At 40.7% G+C, this 20,691-nt stretch overlaps 1 protein-coding gene and 1 long non-coding RNA gene across 4 annotated transcripts in view; one reads left to right on the top strand and one right to left on the bottom strand.

The window, feature by feature from the left end:
- Window positions 1–265: 265 nt before the first annotated feature.
- LOC137481041 (uncharacterized) lies at window positions 266–15,612 on the bottom strand. Of its 2 annotated transcripts, none has more exons than XR_011003267.1 (3): window positions 15,442–15,612; window positions 13,958–14,252; window positions 266–417 (listed from the first exon to the last, which is right to left on the bottom strand). It is a non-coding gene; the product is annotated as an uncharacterized lncRNA (long non-coding RNA). The 2 variants fall into 2 exon arrangements; XR_011003268.1 differs by having other exon boundaries at window positions 13,958–14,196.
- Window positions 325–20,691, top strand: part of CHST8 (carbohydrate sulfotransferase 8) — a 142,380-nt gene continuing 122,013 nt past the window's right edge. For both annotated transcript variants that reach the window (XM_068202491.1, XM_068202490.1), the window contains exon 1: window positions 325–457. In XM_068202491.1, the coding sequence (XP_068058592.1) occupies window positions 349–457 (109 nt within the window). In that variant the 5' untranslated portion in view covers window positions 325–348. The remainder of the gene's footprint in view (window positions 458–20,691) is intronic.

Raw genomic sequence — 20,691 nt, 5'->3', positions numbered from 1 at the left:
TTTTTAACTATATACTACATCATCTTTTCTACGTGTTAAAAAAATGACATAAAATTAAAGACAAACTGATGGGACAGAAATAGACTGGATAATTGCAATTAACTATACAAAAGAAATACTAGAGAAATCAGTTATTTGGTCTAAATGAGAACTTAAATCTACTAATTTGCATTGGGAAAATAAATGCCCTCTATGCTAAGTTTGGTTTGGTTTGTTTTTTTACTTCTTGTAGACATTTTCCATCAGACTTCCAGATGACAGGACGAAGACTATGAGTGAAGAGTGCCCTGGAGATCACATGCAGTTCTTTTCCTGGGTCAGAACTGGATTGATCTGAGAACAGTAATTATGAGGCTGACATGTATGTTCTCCTTCATCTTGCTGTTTGGAGCAGCTGGGCTCGTTGTCTTCATTCACCTACAGGATCCAGAAGAAATAGTTCATCAGCAGACACCAGGTTAGCATTCCTGTTTCTATTTGAATCACCTGCCCTTTCATGGTCAATATTTTGTACTTATATTCTCAATGTATTTTACATATTTCACAGAGGATACCTCAAAAAAGATGTGTCATTCTCAATGAAGGCTACCTTGAAAGTAATTATCAATTTCTTAAAAAAAAAAAAAACATTTGTTGAAAAAAACAGTTCCAAGAACCAATGAATTGATTATACAGGGACCTTTGCCAATGTGCATAGGGTCCAGCTTGTGGAGTTAAGTTTCTGCTAAAGTTGAGACCAACTTTTACTACCAACTATATCACTCTAAATGTGAAAATAAGAGATTTCAGCAAAAGTTCTGTTCCCAGAAATGCACACCTCTGAATTTACTTGCATATGGTATTCAGTGTGTCATGAGATGCAAAATAAGAAATGTACAAATGAGTCACATCAGAAACTTTAAATACTTCAGGATGCATTCACTTAATTTGCTTAACTTCAATTAAACCTTTCATAACAATTATTCATATGCATGTCATCTTCCTGCACTACTAACTTGAAACTGTGAAGAGCCACAAAGGCCACAGGGATGGGAGAACTAGAAAATTGTGGGCTGAAATAGTAGTTTCCTTTAAAAGGGAAGCATGAAAGTATGAAAGGACCTAAGGTCTTTTCTCTTTGACTACGGCTGTAATGAAGGCTGCTTTAGAGCCTAGACAAATGCCAGTGCAGTTACTCTCATCCAGAATAATGCCACTGTGTTATGGGGTTTGATCCCTGTGCTTGCTCTTATTTGCACTGAAATTGTCCCTTGACTAAACAAATGCTTCATAAAACGTTTATTCATTTGACATCTTCCTTGTACAGCAAACACAACTGTGTCTATTTAAAATCATTGCTAGCATTTTTAAATAAGCTGAACTGTAACACAGGGAACTCTTAAATAATTACATTAATTGCTAATTTCTGTGTCTAGGTTTGTTAAGTGCTTGTTTCCATGTCACTAAACAATCTACTTTAATATGTTGTTTATTTAGTCCAACTGCACGCACACCAATTTTGAAAGCAGCCACTCAGCTGAAACTATAGAAGTAATGAATCTTTAGTGTAGTGCAAAGCAGGGAATTAACTAGTTCCTTCAGTGCTTTTGCAATTTATTTTTGTATGCTTAGATGCAAAAGAGTTTATAGATTAAAAACAGAGGTACTGACCATATTTGACTGAAACTGGCCAGTAGTTTAGGCATGGGGGAAAGATGTATAGACAGCAAATGCAGTCAGTACTCTAATGCCTCTAAGAATGTGTAACTTGACATTGAAAAGTTAATTCTTTGCTCCTGAAAGAGAAGATTTCCTAGTGTGGTCTCAAAACCAGTGCAATTTCTTTTCTATTTTTCTCGTTGTCTGTCCCTCATCTTGACCTGTTCTCTGCCATAAACCTCTTGAATGCTGACTGCTGATTGTAGTACACTGGGAAGTGATTTTTTGAGAGCAGTGTAACTGGAGAAGGGAACACCTAAGCATGTTTAAATAAAAGCAAGTTTGAACAGAGCTCCTCCCCCTGGCAGGGAAACTCACTCTGAAATGTGCTCGATTGCTGTGGATACCTAAAACACAAACATGCCAGCGATGCTGTTACTGCCAAAGGTGTGTAATCAATTCCTCAATTCTAACATTCAATTACTATTTATGTTAATAGGAACCAGACTGTACCCTTGAGTAAATGGTGCTCAATACAATTACTTTTATTTCTGTTTGGCTGATTTTCATGTGTGTTAAGTGCTTTCAACTCCCGGTGGACTGAGAAACTTCTCATTTCCACTGCTTTTGAAAATGATACCAGTTATAACTAAAACATATTAGGTGACCTAAAGAACATAGAAAAAAAGATCCATTAATTTAATTTGAAAATACAGGCTGGCATATTCCCTTCCTAGACAGTGTCCTGTGAAAATCTGTCAATCACAGGCGATGTTTTTGGCATGCTAAGAAGGATCCTTCCCTGGCTGTGCTCAGAGTGTTTCTCCATAAAGGGGCCTGGTTCTAATGGAGATGGGATATTGCTATCATTTGCTTGCCTGATTGCTCTCTCGAGAGAATTGAACAAATGCACGTGTCATTAAGCTACTTAGGACAACAGATTCTGCATGGAAAAGCTTTACTGGATTAGCCTTTGCTTTTGTATTTCCTGTGTAGTAAAACACATTTGCCAGATGCTGGAATCAGCAGGGCTGGAGAGAAGTTGGTAACAATCATTTTCCACCAAAAAGCAGCATAGGAGCCCTTGCATTGTCCAAAAGGACATTTGTCATTGTTAGTATGTTCAGTCATCTTTAATTTAGGATAGAACAACTTATGAAACAAGATTAATAAAAATACTTTGGTACTTCAGTTTTATCTGTCTATTTCAGAAATTGTTCTTGATTGTTTAAGTCCTAGCAAGCATGACAGTGAGACCTTGATGTACTACTTAAACCAGTATAAAATCCACAGTCATAAAACTTTAAGTAATGCTTACATTACTTTCACTGAGCAAAGTACTCCTGACAGTAGCTGTTTGTGTTGATTTGTTACTATTCATTTATTCTTTCCCTGTGCTTCACATTGCTACCTAATTGTGATGCTGTACTGAGAAAGCAATATCAAAGTAATTTTCCACAACATTAGTTACAATTTTCTTCTGATCTTCCAAGTGAAAAAATCCCATCCTGTTGGCTTCTGTGAGCATATAAACCTTGATTACATTTATCTGTTGGAAAGCAATGCTTACCAAGTACATGTGCCCGGGATAGTGGGTGTAGGGCCCTTTTAGCTGATTGGCAAACATGCTGTCTGTGTAGTTTATTGATATAACACACATCGCTCTGAGCAGATCTATTTAAGACAGACAGCCATTTGGGGTGGGCAGAACAGATTTCCCAAAGCAATATATTAAATACAGTAGATATTCCTGTGGTCATTATAGAGACAATAACTTCACTTAGAACAGTTGTTTTCTTGGCGTGTATGAAGAGTGCTCTTACTAGGGGAACTCAGGATAAAAACTAAGTGCTATGGTTATACCCCATAGAGGAACACAATGTTACTGTAATAATTCTCCCAGTATAATTATATATACCCCCTGCACGTGCATCAGTGCCCAAATACAGGCTGGGCAGAGAGTGGACTGAGAGCAGGAGAAGGACTTGGGGGTCTTAGTGGCTGAGAAGCTCAACATGACCTGCACTGGCAACCCAGAAAGCCACTCCTGTCCTGGGCTGGACATCAGTGTTGGCAGAATGTCCAGGAAGGTGATTCTGCCCCTCTGCCCTGCGCAGGTGAGACCCCACCTGCAGAGCTCTGGGGTCCCCAGCACAGGAAGGACATGGAGCTGCTGGAGAGAGTCCAGAGGAGGCCACGAAGGTGCTCCAAGGGCTGAAGCCCCTCTGGAGGTGGGCTGGGAGAAGTGGGGGTGCTCACCTGGAGAAGACTCTAGGGAGACCTCAGAGTCCCTTCCAGGGCCTAAAGGAGCTCCGAGAGAGCTGAAGAGGGACTTGGGACAAGGGCCTGGGACAAAAAGACAAGAAGGAATGGTTTCAAACTGAAAGAGGATGGACTTGGATCAGATGCAAGGAGGAAATTCTTCCCTGGGAGGCATTGGCACAGATTGCTCAGAGAATCTGTGGATGCTTCATCCCTGGAAGTATTCGAGGCCAGCATGGCTTTGAACAGCCTGAACTAGTGAAAGGTGTCCCCGGCCCAGGGCAGTGGATCTCAAACTGGAAGATCCTCAAGGTTCCCTTCCACCCCAAACCATTTTACAGCTCTATGATTTCATGAGATAAAACTTGCCTTCTGCAATAATCATACCGTTATTCTTAAACAGACAAACTAAAGGATTTGTTCTAAGTCAAGTACATTTGCACATGGTGCACAAGAAAAATTTAATACATATATCCCCATCCTAATGCTAATGCATAAATCTTCTGTCTGTGACAAGATATTAAACATGAAAAAGAACTGTACAGTAACAAAATATTTAGCCACTCCACCACTGTGTTGGTCCTGGAACTGATGCCGGTTTGGGTTTTGCCTTTTTTTCTTTTATATGTTCTCTGTATTTTTGCGCATATATTTGTAGCTCTGTAGCCTATTGTACTAGTAGCTAGTTTTCCCTGTAATTTTCCATGGCCTTTCCCTAAGCAGGAAGACAAAACAAATTCCAGAGGGTACAAGACCCCAGTACTGTCTTGGTTCTTCCATTTCATGGACAAAGCACAGCTAGTGCTGAGGGGGGGACTCCAGAGAAGGGGCTTGACCTGGAGGGAAATTGAATCACCACGTGTGAGGATCAGTCCTCCTAATTGGTGCTTTTTTTCAATTGTGCTAATTTCCTAAAACCTATAAATATGTACTCATCCTTGTGGGGATGGGCTTTTGTGGACAGCTTTCCATAACTGCTCCTGAAGGCCTTCACATAAAGATCCTCTTCTATAATACCTCTTTACTAAAATTATCTCGAGTTTCATTTCCAGGTTGGAGAAAAGGCAACAGAAGCTCAAAAGAGAAGGGTCCTGTCCAACCTGTGGTAGCAGGAGGCTTCTTCAGCACAGAGTGTGCTCCCTCTGTGTCAGGGTCTGCAGTGAGGGTCAGCAGGGCTAACCAGCCCTTCCAGGCTTGGCCACAGCCGTCCATGAAATCCCTGAGATCATGGGCTGTGAGAGCTGCATTTGGGCAGGACAGGAGAGAGCAACTTGGACCAAAAACAGCACAGAGAGAAGAGTCAAAGGGCACAGAATATCCTGAGAGATCTCAAGAGGATTTCAAGCACCACATAAACTCCTGAGCTACAGAGCAGCCAGTCCATGGGCTGGGGACAGGGCTGTGGTAATGAATAGCAGGTGGTGGCTGAGGTCCTGAGCACCAGGAAGGACCACTGCTTCCACATGGGACACAGTAAATAGCTGTCCTACAGTCCCCATAGCTGGGCAGTACTTGAGACTGTGTGCTCTGTGGACTGTAGTCAGAAGAGAGGGAATTTTAAAATGGCACTGACTTTTCTAATAGGAGATTTTGCCACATAAAAACTAGAGAAAGTATTTGTAATCTTCTAGATAAGTCTGTGGGGGAAAAAAACTATTGTATTTTTGCCATATGATTACTGAATTCACAAATCTGTAAGAGTTTTCAGTTAGAACTTTTAAGATTAATATATATGGTCACGTGTTCATCTAGGAGCTCGAAAATGTGTAAAATACATCTCAAAGGATCCATATTGTAAAAGCTCCTAAATGGTGAAAACACAGAATGGCTTTGCACTCTGATTGTACCAAAATTTGAAAGTCAAATATGAATATAACCAAGCCTGAAACTCATCTGACTGAGATTTTCCAGTGATTGCCATCTTACCTCATTGACCAGTTTCTAACATTATTCTATCATCCTTTTTATTTTCTGCTTTACTGAGGGTGTGATGGGGAGGAGAGGGAGGGAGGAGAGATGTGGGGATGGGCTGGCACAGGGATGCTGCTATCCCTGACAGCACAAGGGAGCCACAACAAATATTGCAGCAGCCTTAGAGCAAAGACCAGTACTACAGCTATACTGAAAGTTACTTTTTCAGAGCACACACACCTTGTTACTCACAAACTACGCTCCTATGCACATCTCCATGCTCACTGTACATTTCCATAATACTGTCCCAGTGCACAGTGCACCATTTGTTTGCCAGAATGGAAAATTTCTATCAAAACAGTTGAAAATGAACTAGCATTGTATGATTTTAGAGGTAATTTTCCTGCCATTTGCATCTTACTGCTCTTACAAGCTAGAAGCCATTTAATCTGCTTCTCAACTGGCAATATCAGCAGAAACAATGAGCAAAGAATCTGGTGACTGTAGCAGAGGTGAGGTGGCTTGCTGGTGCTCTTTTGAGGCAGAAGAAATATCTGTTATATGTGTGAGGGTAGTTCTGCCAAGTCAAGAGAGGTTGAACCTTCTGCAGTCACATACTCTGAGTCTTCCTGAACTGAACTTCCCCAAACAAAGAACTTCCCTGCAGACTGGTTCACAATGGTCTGCAGTTATTGGGATGAAGAGAGAAATATCTGTTTCCTTGTCTGCCAAGACAAGGCACTTAGTAGAGTCTTATGAGTATGATATTTTCTTTTCTGCTGCTTGAAATGGTTGTGGTTTAGACTGTGGATTTGAACCTGGTTGTTTTTCACATTGCAAAGAAGTGCTAGCAATGACTTCATCAGCCTACTGCTGTAAGGGATCAAACACTGGCCAGATGGTTTCAAAGGAAACCCTACACCCCACTGCCAGTGCAAATCTGCTCAAAAGGAATGTAGTCTAGTGTAGAAAGCAATAACAAATGAGCTGTTTTATCACCCATCTACCATACAGAGATTGTCTCCTACAACCTTCTCCCTGCTTTCATGACTGTGCCATAATCTTTGCAGTCTTATAAAAAAATTCAGCATTTATTTATTACATGGTATTGAGAAGGCACCACTTTCCCCCCCTTTTTTTTATTTTTCCCTTTTCTTTCTTTTTTTAGTTTCTGTTAACATTCTTGAGCCTAAAGCCTAGTAAAGCAATTACAGCTCTTATGCTATAGCACGGCAGACTGGCATTTATTTGACCAGTATTACCTGTCAACCATCAGCAAGTTTTTCACATGAGTCACAGCACTGAGGTGTTTAGACTGTGGAACTGGGATCCAAAGCTGCTGTGATTTGTTCCTGTCTTGCCCTGCTGCTCATAGATTGTGCTCTATTGTGTTATACCAGGCAATTCACCTATCCAGTGTTTCCATTTCCTCTTATAAAGGGAATTCTCTGCAGAGGATTCAAGGTACCTAAGAACTTTTAGATACCATGACAAAAAACCAAACCCTATTAACTATGATATTATCACCAAATCCAGTGCATTACCAGCAGCAGTTACAATCCCACTGCAGTGGTGCACACACACATCAGATGACTGAACCAGATCCACTGCCCATTTATTTGATGGCATAAAGACCATGTAAAATGTAAGTCAAAGACCTAATCCCAAATGTATTTATCAGCATAAAACCAGCGATGTATTTCTCTCCTTCTGTGAGCATTTCTTCTCTGTGAGCGTTTCTTCTCTGACTGGCTAAAAAAAAAAAAAAGAAAAATAAAATGTTTGATATTTCCTTTAAAGCTTAGCTTTAAAAATTGTCAGAGGTTGACACTTTGTTGTTGTGTCTGGCAAAAAAGAAAGCAACCTGCCATCTCTGAGCTGCATTCATTTATGGTGCTTGGCAGCATCTCACGGGCTGCACCGTGTCAGAGGACTCTCAGAATGGCAGCTTTCTGAAAGTATATTCCCAGGGAATGAGCCTGCATGCATCTAAGATTCCCCTGGACATTTTCAGAAGCATTACAAAAGTGTGCAAAAGTTGATCAGCAGACTTCAATTTCACATCAAAACATTTATTCTAGATATAAGACTGTATTTCATTTTCCATAGAAAACATGTCTGCACTGGAAAGCCTCCTTCCATATGTCAGCTGTCATTCAATTTGCATGATTTTTAAAATATAGTAACATATTGAGGAGCTTAAGTCAGTTTAAAATACTTCCTGGATTTTCTGTAGTTTATGCCATTTTAAACATATTTTATAAACGTTTCCATTTCTGAAAGCTATTAATATTCCCTTAAAAGCTTAACCAAAACTTCCTCTCTCCAGTAATATCATCCTTTTTCATTTAGTAAACATTAATTTTCCTTTCATGATTCTAGTGGAGCTTGAAATTAAAGGTGGCTTTCTTCCCTATTATGGCTTTCTTTGTGAATCAGCATCAAAACTGCCAGTTTACTGCTTTAGCACCAGTCAAGAGAGCAAAAAACCAAAGTAACTGATCTTGTGTAGGCCCTACACAAGATCAACTTCTTGGGGACATCGTTATAATTTTCTCCAAACAAACAATCTATCTATTTTTGAAAATAAATGACTGGATTGAGATCTGTCACCACTTGATATACACAAGGCGGTTAACTGATTTTAATTTTATTCTGTATAGGCCCTCTCCTATAAGACACTATCTCTTAGCTATAGTGCAATAAAATGGTGCAATAAAGCACTTCCCTATCAGCTGAGTGGCTCAGCTGCTAATTCTACTTCAATGCCTCAAGGGCTCTGCTGCCCAAGGGTCAGAGTATTGTGCATCTTGTGAAATTAAGTCCCATCTTTGTCAGGTTTTGGTCTCAGCCACTTCAGAAGATCTATGTGGTGATTAAGGGTCAAAATGCTCCTGCCAGGCCCTTCCTGTGCTGCCACTTCTGCACATCAGGGCAATTGAGAGATGCTCTTTCCCTCTTTTCTTTAGAATCACTATCCATATCTACAGAAATTGAGTCTTTTGGGTCTTCCGTTCCTGTCCTTGGTTGGAAACCAAACATTTTCTCACACAACTCTTGACTGGGACTGTATGTCTGATGTTTTGCTCCTTGTGGCACATTCGCCAAGAAATCTGTGTTTACAGACTTCGGCTATCCCTAAATGAGGAAAGCAAAACCTGCTGTGCCCCCGAGGATGTGTGTGCACATGGACCTGGGGGAAGGCAGGGACATCAAGTCCCTTTATGCAGCAATTTGCACTGAACAGCCTTGGAAGGGAAAAAAATGAAATTCCTCATCCTTCAAGAAGGCACCGGCGCTCCACTGCCCTGTTCCTTTTTTTTTTTTTTTTTTTTTGGTGCTCCACTGTCCTGTTCCTTTTGTATTCTAATTCATTCACCTTTCTCCTACATTTGGCAGTACTGAGCTTCCTGTAATGATGGCACAGATAATGCTTGGGACAAACAAATGTATATTGGCTTTAGAATTACTTCAGGCTTGAATTTAGAGGAGTCTTTGGATGGGGCCTGCACCCACTGCAGTCAGAGTGGCTGGTATGGAAGCAGAGGACACATACAAGTCCTCATTGTGGCCAGGAGGACAGAAAGCACAAGCCTAAACAGAGCAAACTGGTCACTTGTCTAGTGGCTACTTGAGAGGGGTGGGAGAGGAGTCCCCTTTTCTCAAGCTGTAGGTAGTGGACAAGAGCCAAGGTCCTACTTACCAATTTCCAGCTTGTTGCATTTTTTTTCTTGACTTGTTTGACCTGTCTTTCATTTGTTAATGAAGTCCTGCACAACTTAATACCCCTAAGTCAAACCACGGGAGAAATTACAGACAGCAATCACTGCTGCTCTGTGGGAGTGGAATGCAGCTTTAATTGGGCCCTCCTAATTGTGTGTGCAGCTGCTCAGGAAAACATGATGATGCTTATCTCCTACAGGAAAACAAACTCAGCTCACTATTCCACTGTAAACACATGAGAAGGTGTGTATTCAAATGGTCACAAAAGTAAATATACCCACCTGCAGGTAGGCACTAGGAATTTTATGCCATAGCAAAGCAATTCTGTACTCATTGAGACTAATGTAGTTCACTGTAATTGTTTAAAACTCATCCTAAGGACTGTGTGGAGAACTTAAACAGAGCTGGGATACCATTCACATGCTCAAAGCACACATCAGCACCTCAGCCACCGAGTTCACTTGGATACTGTGAGCAGCCCATACTAACAGTGCAAACAATCCTCTGCTTTTCTGTGAGCTGTTAAATTGAAACCTGCCCCTCCCCTTCATTCAGCTCAAGAGATGCTATTGCCTCGAAACAGGAGGCATCCTTAAATCACTACATAATTAAAATGCCCATTATTCTGCATTTATGAGCTGTTCATTCTCCTACTAGTGAAGGGAATTAAGTTGCTCAAGAATGTACAAGTCAGGTGTTATTTAACACCTCTGCACTGGTGATGTAGGTGTTCAGTGCTGCATCTTAAACCACATCCCTGCCTGGTCCAGAGGTGTATGCCACCAATACCTGCAGAAAGCTTATTGACATGATTTCTATTTTGTAGGAGAAAAACAAAATGAACAGACCTTACCAAACCATTATAACAACAGTGTTAAGAAAAAAAGGCTTATGATCTCTCCTATATCTCTCCTGTGAGTGGAAGAGGAACAGTAACAAAAAAAAAGATGTGTGCAGCAGAAGAATGGTGGGCAAGGAGGTCTGAGAAACATCAGCTGAGACAACTTCATTTTCTGTTCTTCACATTTGAAATTATCTAATGAAAGAAGCTTTGTGGGGTTTTTGTTGGAAAACATACAGAGAGACTAGTTCTGCTAGATTCTTTAACATTTTTAAAAAGAAAAAAAATATTATTAAAATGAAAAATTTTAATTGAGTGAGAATATAACATAAAATATATTGCAGTTTTATAATGCATGTTAATAGGCAATGGGTCCAGAATCTGTGTGACTGAAGCTCCTGGGGTGCTACAGTGGAGACAAGGGAAGTAGGAAGGAAAATGTACATTTACTAAAGTTACCTTACAGTAGTTAACAAACCTGGAATTTTTAAAGAACCAAATATTTCCAAGGAACAGTAATGATATAATTATATGATACTTCCATATACAAATCTTTGGAACATAATACATTCTTAATGTCTACACGTTTGCACACCATATTTTTTCCTCTTGCTTATTTCCAGAGATCAAATTATATATTCAGTATATTCTGATTATTCTCTGCCTTTTCCTCTAAAGGCAGTGGCTTCAATTCTTAATTGCGACCCAGTGGAGATAAGTTCACCACAACATAATTTAATGAACTGTGGAAGAGTTACCTCTTTCTGCATGAAGTATCAAGCTGCATGTCAGAGAAAGAGTATCTCCTAGGTGATGTTTCAGTAGATAATAATTAAGTAAGACATTTCCTACAATAATATCACCCACACACAAATGCAGCCCTTCCCCCCAGATTGGACAATACATAAAGTGAATTAATAAGCCAAGGAAACCTTCCTAAAAGAAATTCAGTCCCACAATCTCTTTCCTCCATGAAATCACAGATTAGAAATCAGAAACCTACAGTACAGACAAGGGAATTTTCCTGGTTTTCCCCTTCAGCTGCAATGGCTGAAATGTACTTGATTTACCCTTCACATCAGTCTTGGATGTGCCATCACCAGAGTCCCTTCCACGTGTGGAGGCTTTCCTTTTTGCCCTAAATGATGCTGAGCAGGTCAGCAGCAGCACTCTCAGCACACACAGCTGCAGCTTGGCACCCCCTGGCCCCTTTACTGGGGCTTTAGGGAAGAGATTTCTGCAGCACCAGCCTTGCTGTATTTTTAAGTTATTTATATTTTTGTGTAGGGAAAGCAACTCAGACTTTAAAACATCCCCTGTGAGGTGGCCTGGGGAGCAGGACTGAGCTGCCCCCATCTCTCTCCCCCATCATTTCCCTGCCATCCTTCATCTCCCTCATCCACACCTGCTGGTTGCAGCCTGTCCCTACCTGAAACAGGGAAGGCATCCTTGTGTCCCTTGTTCTTTGTATATTTTTGTTGCAATTTAATCTTAATTAGATTTCAATTCCTCAGGTTAGGACGTGCAACTCAAATGCTGGCTCCTACTGAGTTCAGAAGGGTGTGTGGATTTTTTGGCATTTTTACATCATTCAGCCACTTTCATCACAACTTCCACACCACCACTAACAGATAGTCATGTGATTAAAATGAAAGATATTTCACAAAGAACTGCTGAGGCAGCATTTCAAAAATTCTGAATATTTTAATATTCATTAATTAAATGTTTCTGTGTTTCTGTTCTTTTAGCAACCAACCACTGATGCCGTTAAAACATGCAAATGAAAGGCTAATTAATAATATTCCAAGAGAAACCCTATTTGCTACAACAGCAGCTGCAATTACCAAGGCAAACCATCTTCTTGTAGTCATTTAGAAGAACCAGAAGCAAGCACAGAACTCTGGTCTTGATAGAAGCAAAGTATTTGCCATGTCCTTCTCCATGAAGAAGGTGCATGGTGTTAGAGGCTCACCTTGGGAAAAGGCAATTCTGCTTTCTGGCTGTGACTTTGCTCCCTAAACAAAGCATTTATTAGACCTGTTCCATGTAATGATTGTTTTTATAGCCTAGTTGCATGAATCTGTCTCTGTTTCTTTTTATTTAACAAGCTTAACTATTCTTTGTCAGGAATTTCCCAAAACTAAGATTCCTTGAATGCACAGCTGCATTTGGATTGTATGTCCATCTTCCCCACAGCTGTGTCTTAGCTGGGGGGCACCTGGAAAATGGGAAGTGGGAACCCAGGTGCAGGTGGCCAAGCAGGATTTTAGACACAGAATGGGACAATCCACAGGTTGTTTCACTGGTAATTTCACTGTTTCCAACCACGAGGAGGAGCTGCAGCCAGACCCCCATGGCTTGGAGCCTCCGAGGAGAGGTGGCCAGGTCAGGGTATGCAAAATATGTAGGAACCATTCTACACCACATTTTCATGTCCATGGATTGCTTTTAAGGTAACTAAAAGGTCCAAACAAAAGGAAAACAAGTAAGCTTACACCTAGCAAACCTCAATAGAAAGAGGTCTGTATGTCCACACAGTAATTTTAGGAGCTCACAGACTTAATGGATATTGAAGCTTCAGTTTAAAGGGTATAGTAACCAGAAATGCACCTAAAGCTATGCATTTGGTTTGAACTATAAACCAGAAATAATCTCTCCAAAGGAGATTGAAGCAAAGTATATTAGGAGTGCTCCATACCAGATACAAATAACCACCCAGCTGGAAAGTTGCATTTCCTCCCTGGGCCAGTGCAGAAGGATGGTCAGCAGTAAACGTGCCTGTGCTTAATGGCCCTTTCTGCAGCTCCACTCAAGTTTACAGGAAAAAATCCCAGCCCCAGATTTCTTCAGAAACCATATTTGCTTTGTCACTGCTCAGAGAACTTTTGAGGATGAGTCTTTGAGGATGCAGAGCTCTCCTCCCCTCCCTGTGGTTCCCTGTGCTGCTCATCCATGGCTCCAGCAGTGAGCAGTGCTGTGTACAGATCACCTTAAATTCACTCCAACTGCTCACAGCAACCACATTTTAACCCTCCTGCAAACATACACATTTCAGATCTCTTCTAACATTTCTTTCTATATCTGAAACAACAGAAAGGTGTATCTGGGGAAATAACCAGAGCTTCAGAATGGTTAGTGTGGTTTTAAATTCATTTTTTCCCAATAAGTGATGCAGAAGTGATGCACGTAGCCTCTGCTACAGCTGATGCGACCTCATCCTTTAAGCTGTACTTCTATTCAGTCCCTGTCCCTCTACCCAGGCAACAGTGCAAACCCCTATGGAAGTGAGTGAGACTGGAAGGGGACAGTATCCAGAAATCCTACAGGCATTTCTGTTGGAAAGTTAGAGTGGGAAGGCCCTCAAGCAACAGGGGTCAGCCTCAGCAGGTTCCAGTGACACCTCTGCTTTCAAACTGCTGGTGCCCCGGGTACATGGATCTCCCTTGGGTTGCTTTAGCTACTCATAGACATAAATGGCTAATTTGCTCAATGATTATGGCTCCTAAAGCAGGTGGAGCTCCATGTCCTTTAAAAATAGCTTTAGAAAACCTGATTCAAAGACTGTTGGAGATCTCAACTCACCTTCAAGTGTGTCCCAAGAATTTATCAGTTCCTGCAGCCCCTGCTTCAATAGAGTTGAACTCAGCTTACTGAACATGATACTCTGCTTTTTTTCTTATTACTGGTTAGAATTCTTATTCACAGTGCAGCACTTTGAATCAGAGGTTTTCCCCAGATGCCTCTGATGCTTATCCTCCTTTGTTAAAGAGAATGCTACTTCATCTTGCAGAGCTGGTGGGCTCTTTTCAAAATCTACCATGCTGCAAAGAATGATGTTGTCAGACAGACTGATCTTTCTCCAATAGCTTTTGCAGCACTTTTGTTATAATGATGTTAAAGATAACATGGAAGAGAAAAGGAACAGATTTAGAGTCTTGGGATAACAAAATACAAAGCATGACAAAGAATCATAATACTGACACTTGTTATTGAAAGAGCTACTGAGTAAGTCTATTCTGAGTTTTGAGGAAGAATAAGGGAAATGAGTAATGTAGGTTGCTAAAAATAATACATAGATTTTTGTGAGAAATGATAACAATATTCTTTTTCAGGATTGTTCATTGCTTTGTTTCATTGCTGTAACTGATACTTAATTGTGCTAACTGGAAAGAGCATCAGTCCAAGATAGCACACCTTCAGCAGTCTCAGCCTCCAATTCACAGTTAAGTTAATCAGGGAGCTATTAAGTACAATAAAAGGCCAGGAATAGCATGAATATCATGGGAACAGAAAGCCACGGCACTTTCTCTAGCTCTGTGAAATAGAAATTAAAATGAACATATTTTAAAATGCATTGATATGGAGAGTCCTTAGTAACATTACACTGACTTAAAGTGATGGCCCAGCTCTTGGGGCTGAGTTCTGCTCACAGGGCCAAGGTCTGTGTGTAGATTGCTAGATGGTGTTTGCCCAAAGAATCTCAATCCATCACTTACTGGTAACTCTATGTTAGCAGATTTATACTGGTGCTAAATACTTTGCAAAACCTGAGACACCAAAGAGTAGAAAGTCCCCTAGAGAAGATCTAGTTAGAGGTACAGGGAGCAAAGTACAAGGTTCATTATGCAACCACATTATTAAAGAGAGCTTGTGCAAGAGTGAAAGAGATTCTTCTGATATCCTCCTTCATGGGAGTTGTTCTATTCTTCAAGTAAACAGAAAGTACAGGTCTCCCTGAACTCACCTTATTTTGGCTAGATTTCCAATTTGGTGAAGTTATCCCTCCTCCTGTGAGAAAGAAAATCCCAAGGGAACAAGAAGCCCTAAGACAGGGGCTGCTGTCAAATAAAGCTTGGATCTCCTCATTGCTGAGGGACTGCCCCCTGTTCCACATGGACAGAGCTGCAGTACCAGGAGAAGGTTCTTGGAGCAGAGTTGGGCTGTCCCAGGGCTCAGTGCCCCAGTGTGCAGCCAGCTGCTCCTGCATTCACTCCTGCGATGGTTCTCGCTTTGCTGCACCTAGTGAACAAGTTTTAAAGGACACAAACACCAAGTGGAGAACATACCTGGTGGGCTCTCTCCAAGTATCTTTTTCTTCCTTTCTGCCTTTGTAAACAAGTTAAAAATGCAGCAAAGAGGAAAATTGCTAGTGACACTTCACACCTTGCTGGGCCTCCTACTGGTACCACTCTGAACAGCACAGAAAAGTAGTTATGCCAATTTATAGGGTTGGAATAATCATTGGGACATAGCAGACGTCTAACTTGTCATTTTGAAGTGAAGTCATCTAACACAATTTCTGAACTTTCTGGATTTTTTGCACAAAGTATTGTAGCCTGCACAAGTCTTACCATTAAAACACTATCATAGTGAATAGCATCTACCAGAGTTGAGGATTAGGTGATCTTATTCCTGTAATAGGATTTGCCAGCTAATTGTCAGTGAAATGACAGCAGCCTCTGTTATTAGGAGCAGAGGAATTGCGATGGTGGCTCAGATCAGCAGCCCTTCTATCCATTAAAATATCCTGTCTTTAGCACCAAGCAGTGTGTAATGGTTTAGAAGAAAAGGCAAGGTAGTCTGTTCTGGAATAAACTGCTGTCCGGTAAAGGTTCTTCAGTATTCTCATTACTAACACACAGGTTATGCCCCAACCCAGGAGCACTCATATTTCTTACAGAACTCCTTTTATGTTGGCAAAGGAGGACAATCTTTTAACTTCTCATCATAAAATTATCTTTCTGTGACCCCCAGACAATGGCTTAATTCAGAAGACACAGAATGTGATGGCTCTCCTTGTTCTTCATCTGAATTTGTTTGTGGCATCCTGGTCACACCCAGAGCAGCCCATGATGGTTGCATGGTTAGAACTTCATGAGAGACAAAGACCAAAAATTGAGGGGTCCACCCAGAAATGTGTGACACGGTGATGCAAAAAAGGAGGTGCATACTGCCCATTCCTGAAATCATCAAGCTTCGGGATCAGTTCAAGAAATCTTGGACTTCACAAGACAACATCAATGGTTGTGGAAATTGCAACTGAATTCAGTGATAACCCCTCCTGACTTTTAGAAAACAAATTCAGATGTTTAGGCAGGGCTGTCAGGAAGGAGATGAGCTACAGCAGCTTCCCTGGGCAGCTTCCCAGTGACAAGGGATCCAGAGCACCAAAAAACCAGCTTTGCTGCCTCAGCACAGTCCTGCCCTGTCACCTTATGTGTAGAATGTGCAAGGAAGGAGGATGCTGAGGAGGGAGAGGAGTAGAGGTGGGTGATGTGAGAAGAGCAGCTCTTTGAATTCTTGTCCCGTTAAAGCTCAAAACAATACCTGCCCATGGCTAGGTCACACATCAGTCTGGTTCTGACTTTACTTGTAAGCTGCAATAATTTAATGATTTGGGATTCTTCTTTCTTTATACTCCAAAACCAAGTGATTGTTCTGAAAACTCACACCATGACTTCTGCATTTTTGTTTCTATTGCATAAGTAAGACAACAACAAGCTCTGAAAGCAGGAGCTGCAATATCAGGTAATTATATCACAATACACTCAAGCTCTTTCAAACCATTCATTAGTCAAACATCTGCTGCAGATTAATATTGGGCCAAACTTGTCTATTAGGTAATTCAATGGACTCCAGTACCATTTAAGCAAGGGAGGATCTGTTCCAACACATGTACTGTCTGTGGGTAATATACTCTGGCTTCAGTCTTCTCCTTTGCACTGCTCTGGCTTGAAATCCTCTTGCAGTGCAGTTGCTATTTACTGGCTTGTGCTGACACATTCACTCTTTCTGACTTAATTCAAGAAAATTCAAAATGCACACATTGCCAAGGAAATTAATTTATTCAATGAGCCCAGCAATGTCTGCTCTTACTAATTCTGTAATGCTGGAATAAACAAAGTCAGAAATTATGCCAAGCTTTTTAGGCATCAATAAAACCTCATAAAACTGCAAGGACTCATAAATTTCACTGTATAAAACCTGATATTAAGGCAACTCTAAACTTGGAAAATTCATATTACATTTTAACCAAACAAATGAAGCTAATATGTATTGATTGCATTAACAATTCATAAATGCACAGAAAAGAAATAAACAGTCTTTATAGCGTTGCCATGTCTTTGAGGCATTGATTAAACTCTGTAGATGTTGGTCTGCCACTGCAGCAGCTGTTCAGCAAGCCCAGTGTTTGTCCATCAATGTCTTTTGTCATTGGTCTGACTGGTCCTGCTCCTTCCCAGGTTGGCAGACACTTCAAAAAATGAACTGTCACCATGGAATAATCAATTAATCAAGCGTGAATTGCTTGACCGAATCTCCTAATGAATGTTAGCATGTAAACACTTGTCAGACACTTGCAGAGCAGAGGGTTTCTGTGGTTCTCTCGGTGTCTGGGAAACTGACTGGCAGCACAGCCCGTGAGCACAGACCTATCTCATTGTGTTAATAATGCACATTGCTTACAAGGATTTCTTTAAAATAGATTAGCTGCAACCATAATGATTTTATTGATTTTACAATCTTTTCTCCTTCTGTGGAAATTGAGATGAATCTTTGCAGGAAGAAGTCACTAGGGGAGTATGCAGGGTATGAATGGTTGGTGCATTTTCATGAGCCATTGCCTCTCCTCACAAGAGCAGTTTGTAGCCAATCCCTATAATTACAATACTGCTCAGCAACACCCCAAAAGTCCTATTGCCATTTCAATGATAAGCCTCATTCACGGGGATTACATTTGTTAAATTAATATTAAAACTATGCATCAGTTCTCTGTGAAGATGTACATTTTAATTATTTTGTATAAATATGATGGCTTAAACCACTGTGGCTGTGATTAGTAGAAGAGTGGTGGGTGACTATTTCAGCAGTGTTAATTGTCTGCTATGCTACCCAGGATCCAAAGGCACACACTAACGTATCCATTTTTGTTCTCTAAACTTGTTCTTGAACCTTTAAATAAATCATTTTATTATCTAAACTGGTCAACAGAATGGGTTAAGGAATTTTTTTAACAAAAGCATTTTGTTTCTAAGGTCACTGGCTTTTAACCAAACACTAGATTTTGTCCCTCCAAAGTTTTGTTCCTTTTCTTTTCCCAACAGAACTCACAAAATAAAAAATTCAATATGTTTTTCTACATTCAAACACAGCAGTTTTACATATAAATACACTTTTTTCTGGAGTACTTCCCCTCCTGAACAATCTCCACTGAACACTGCACTTTTTAAAATGAGAGCACTTATTCAGATGAAGGATTATGGATTTAGTAATCCAACTTTAGTCAGGCTGGTTGTAAATTCAGAGCCTCTAGCCATGTCTGTGTAGTGATGAGCTGCACTGTGCCGGCTGAAAGCAGGGCTCCCCTCTGGTTTACAGGGGAGGTGTGCTGGAGACTGGCTGGGTGATGCAGCCAGCCAGTGCCACACTTTGCGCACAGGAACGATTTTTACAGTATGTTCGTTTTAAAATTCAAAACCGCTAGCTATGGACAGGAGCTATCTTATAACTTGTATTTTTTTACCGCTGCCTCTGCTCTGAGCAGACTTTTGGAAACGCACGAAGCCAGTTTCAAGGCGTGGAATGTCATTCTGCGCCCCATGCAGCGCTGCCCGCCTGCGGGAAGGGCACGGAGCGGGCAGGACGGGCTCCGCTGGCAGCGGCACACCGAGCTGGCACACGGACCGTGCAGCATGCACACCCTGCCAGCGGCTGCATTTATGGGCTTGGGGTAAGCTGGTGGCAGAGCCTATTTCAGGATGGCTTTCTCGGGAGCTCTGGGATGGAACCATGGCGGGCTGTTTCAGGAAGATCCCAAAGGGCAGCAGCAGCTCCAGCTGGGCAGCCTCGGAATTCTCTGAGTAGCAGCACACAGCAAGCCAGGAAAATGGCCTTTTAATTAGAATCATTTTTATTGAGTGAACTTCGTGTATGAAAGTGGCACACAGACCTTTGGAACGATGTGCATTGGCTTTTCAATCTGAAAGGAAGCAGTGTGTTCCTTTACGCCTCCCAGCCCACACAGTGTTAATAATCTAATATAGAAAGCATCAAAGAGTGAAAATGGCATCTGAGACAGTACGTATCACACTGTATACGTGCTTTGCAAACCATCTAAAAGCATGAAAATATGCTTCCAGTTGGTTTAATGGTAGTTACCCTATATCATTCTCTTTTTTCATAGAATCATTAAAGTTGGAAAAGACTTCTAAGTTCACCAAGTCCAACCATCAACTTACAAGGCTCAATCTTTTTGTCACATTATTGTAATAGAATATTTACTTAAACTTACTTATATTATTACATTTAATGCAAACCTGGGAAGTCAGTTTCCAGAAAGTGACTAAACATATAAACCTTGGCTTTATAAATTGTTCAAAGCTTGAATTTAGATCAGTCAATGTACAGCTGTTCTGTTTCAATCAAAACTGATTTTTTAATGTTATTATCACTTGTTTCCCTGGAGCCACATGTGTGATAGAGCAGAGCAGCGTGTTTCAGTCGTTCCCTACATTACAGTTTGTAACATAAGTGCTGCTTCTGAATATCCATGAAATTAATGTGTAGATGAAGTAGGATTTTCTCAAGAAAGAGACATGCCTTTGGAGTAGGGACAAGCAAGGAAATCTCACCCAGGCTGCACAAAATATTCTCTAGCTGTGCCCTCTTGTGCGTGGTCTTCAAAATAAAAGGAAAAAAAGAAAGGCAGTGCTCAAGTGCAACAAAAAATTATCAATTAATACAGCTATAAATTTTGCTCATCCTCATGGAGTATGGTTCTCATTTATGCTTTTCCATTATAATTTATACCCTGGGAAAAGTCGTGTAAATAGCTAGGGAGTATAGAGGGACATTAATGTAACTAAAAATAAGGTTCTCATAATGACTTTATATATATATATTTATATATAAATGAATAAAACAGCCTGCAGTCGTTAGACATTACTTACAGGTTTTATTTGAGGAATGGACATTTTTGCTACTTCCCTGGATTTAACAAAGTCAGTAGAAGGCATACATAAATATAAAGGATTGAAAAGCCATTCCCTACATTTATGAAGCCTGGACTCTCCCTACATGGCATTCTCAATCCTTTAATATTCCCTGATGGCATTTTTGGGCTGATAATAACTATTCTATGATATTGTTCAGGGTTTTTTTTCCCAATCTCATTTAAGCTTGCATATCTGTGTAGCTGCAAAAACCCCAAAATCCAAATGGAAAGACACATTGTAGCAAATACATTAAATGTGTGCCCTCAGTGGAGCCACACTGCTGAACATCAGAACGTGATTTAGCCCCTGCCTCTGGGAATG

The sequence above is a fragment of the Anomalospiza imberbis genome, chromosome 12, assembly GCF_031753505.1.
Source record: "Anomalospiza imberbis isolate Cuckoo-Finch-1a 21T00152 chromosome 12, ASM3175350v1, whole genome shotgun sequence".
Taxonomy (NCBI): Eukaryota; Metazoa; Chordata; class Aves; order Passeriformes; family Viduidae; genus Anomalospiza; species Anomalospiza imberbis.
The sequence above is the reverse complement of the archived record's forward strand: the minus strand, read 5'-3'. Positions and strand labels throughout refer to the sequence as shown.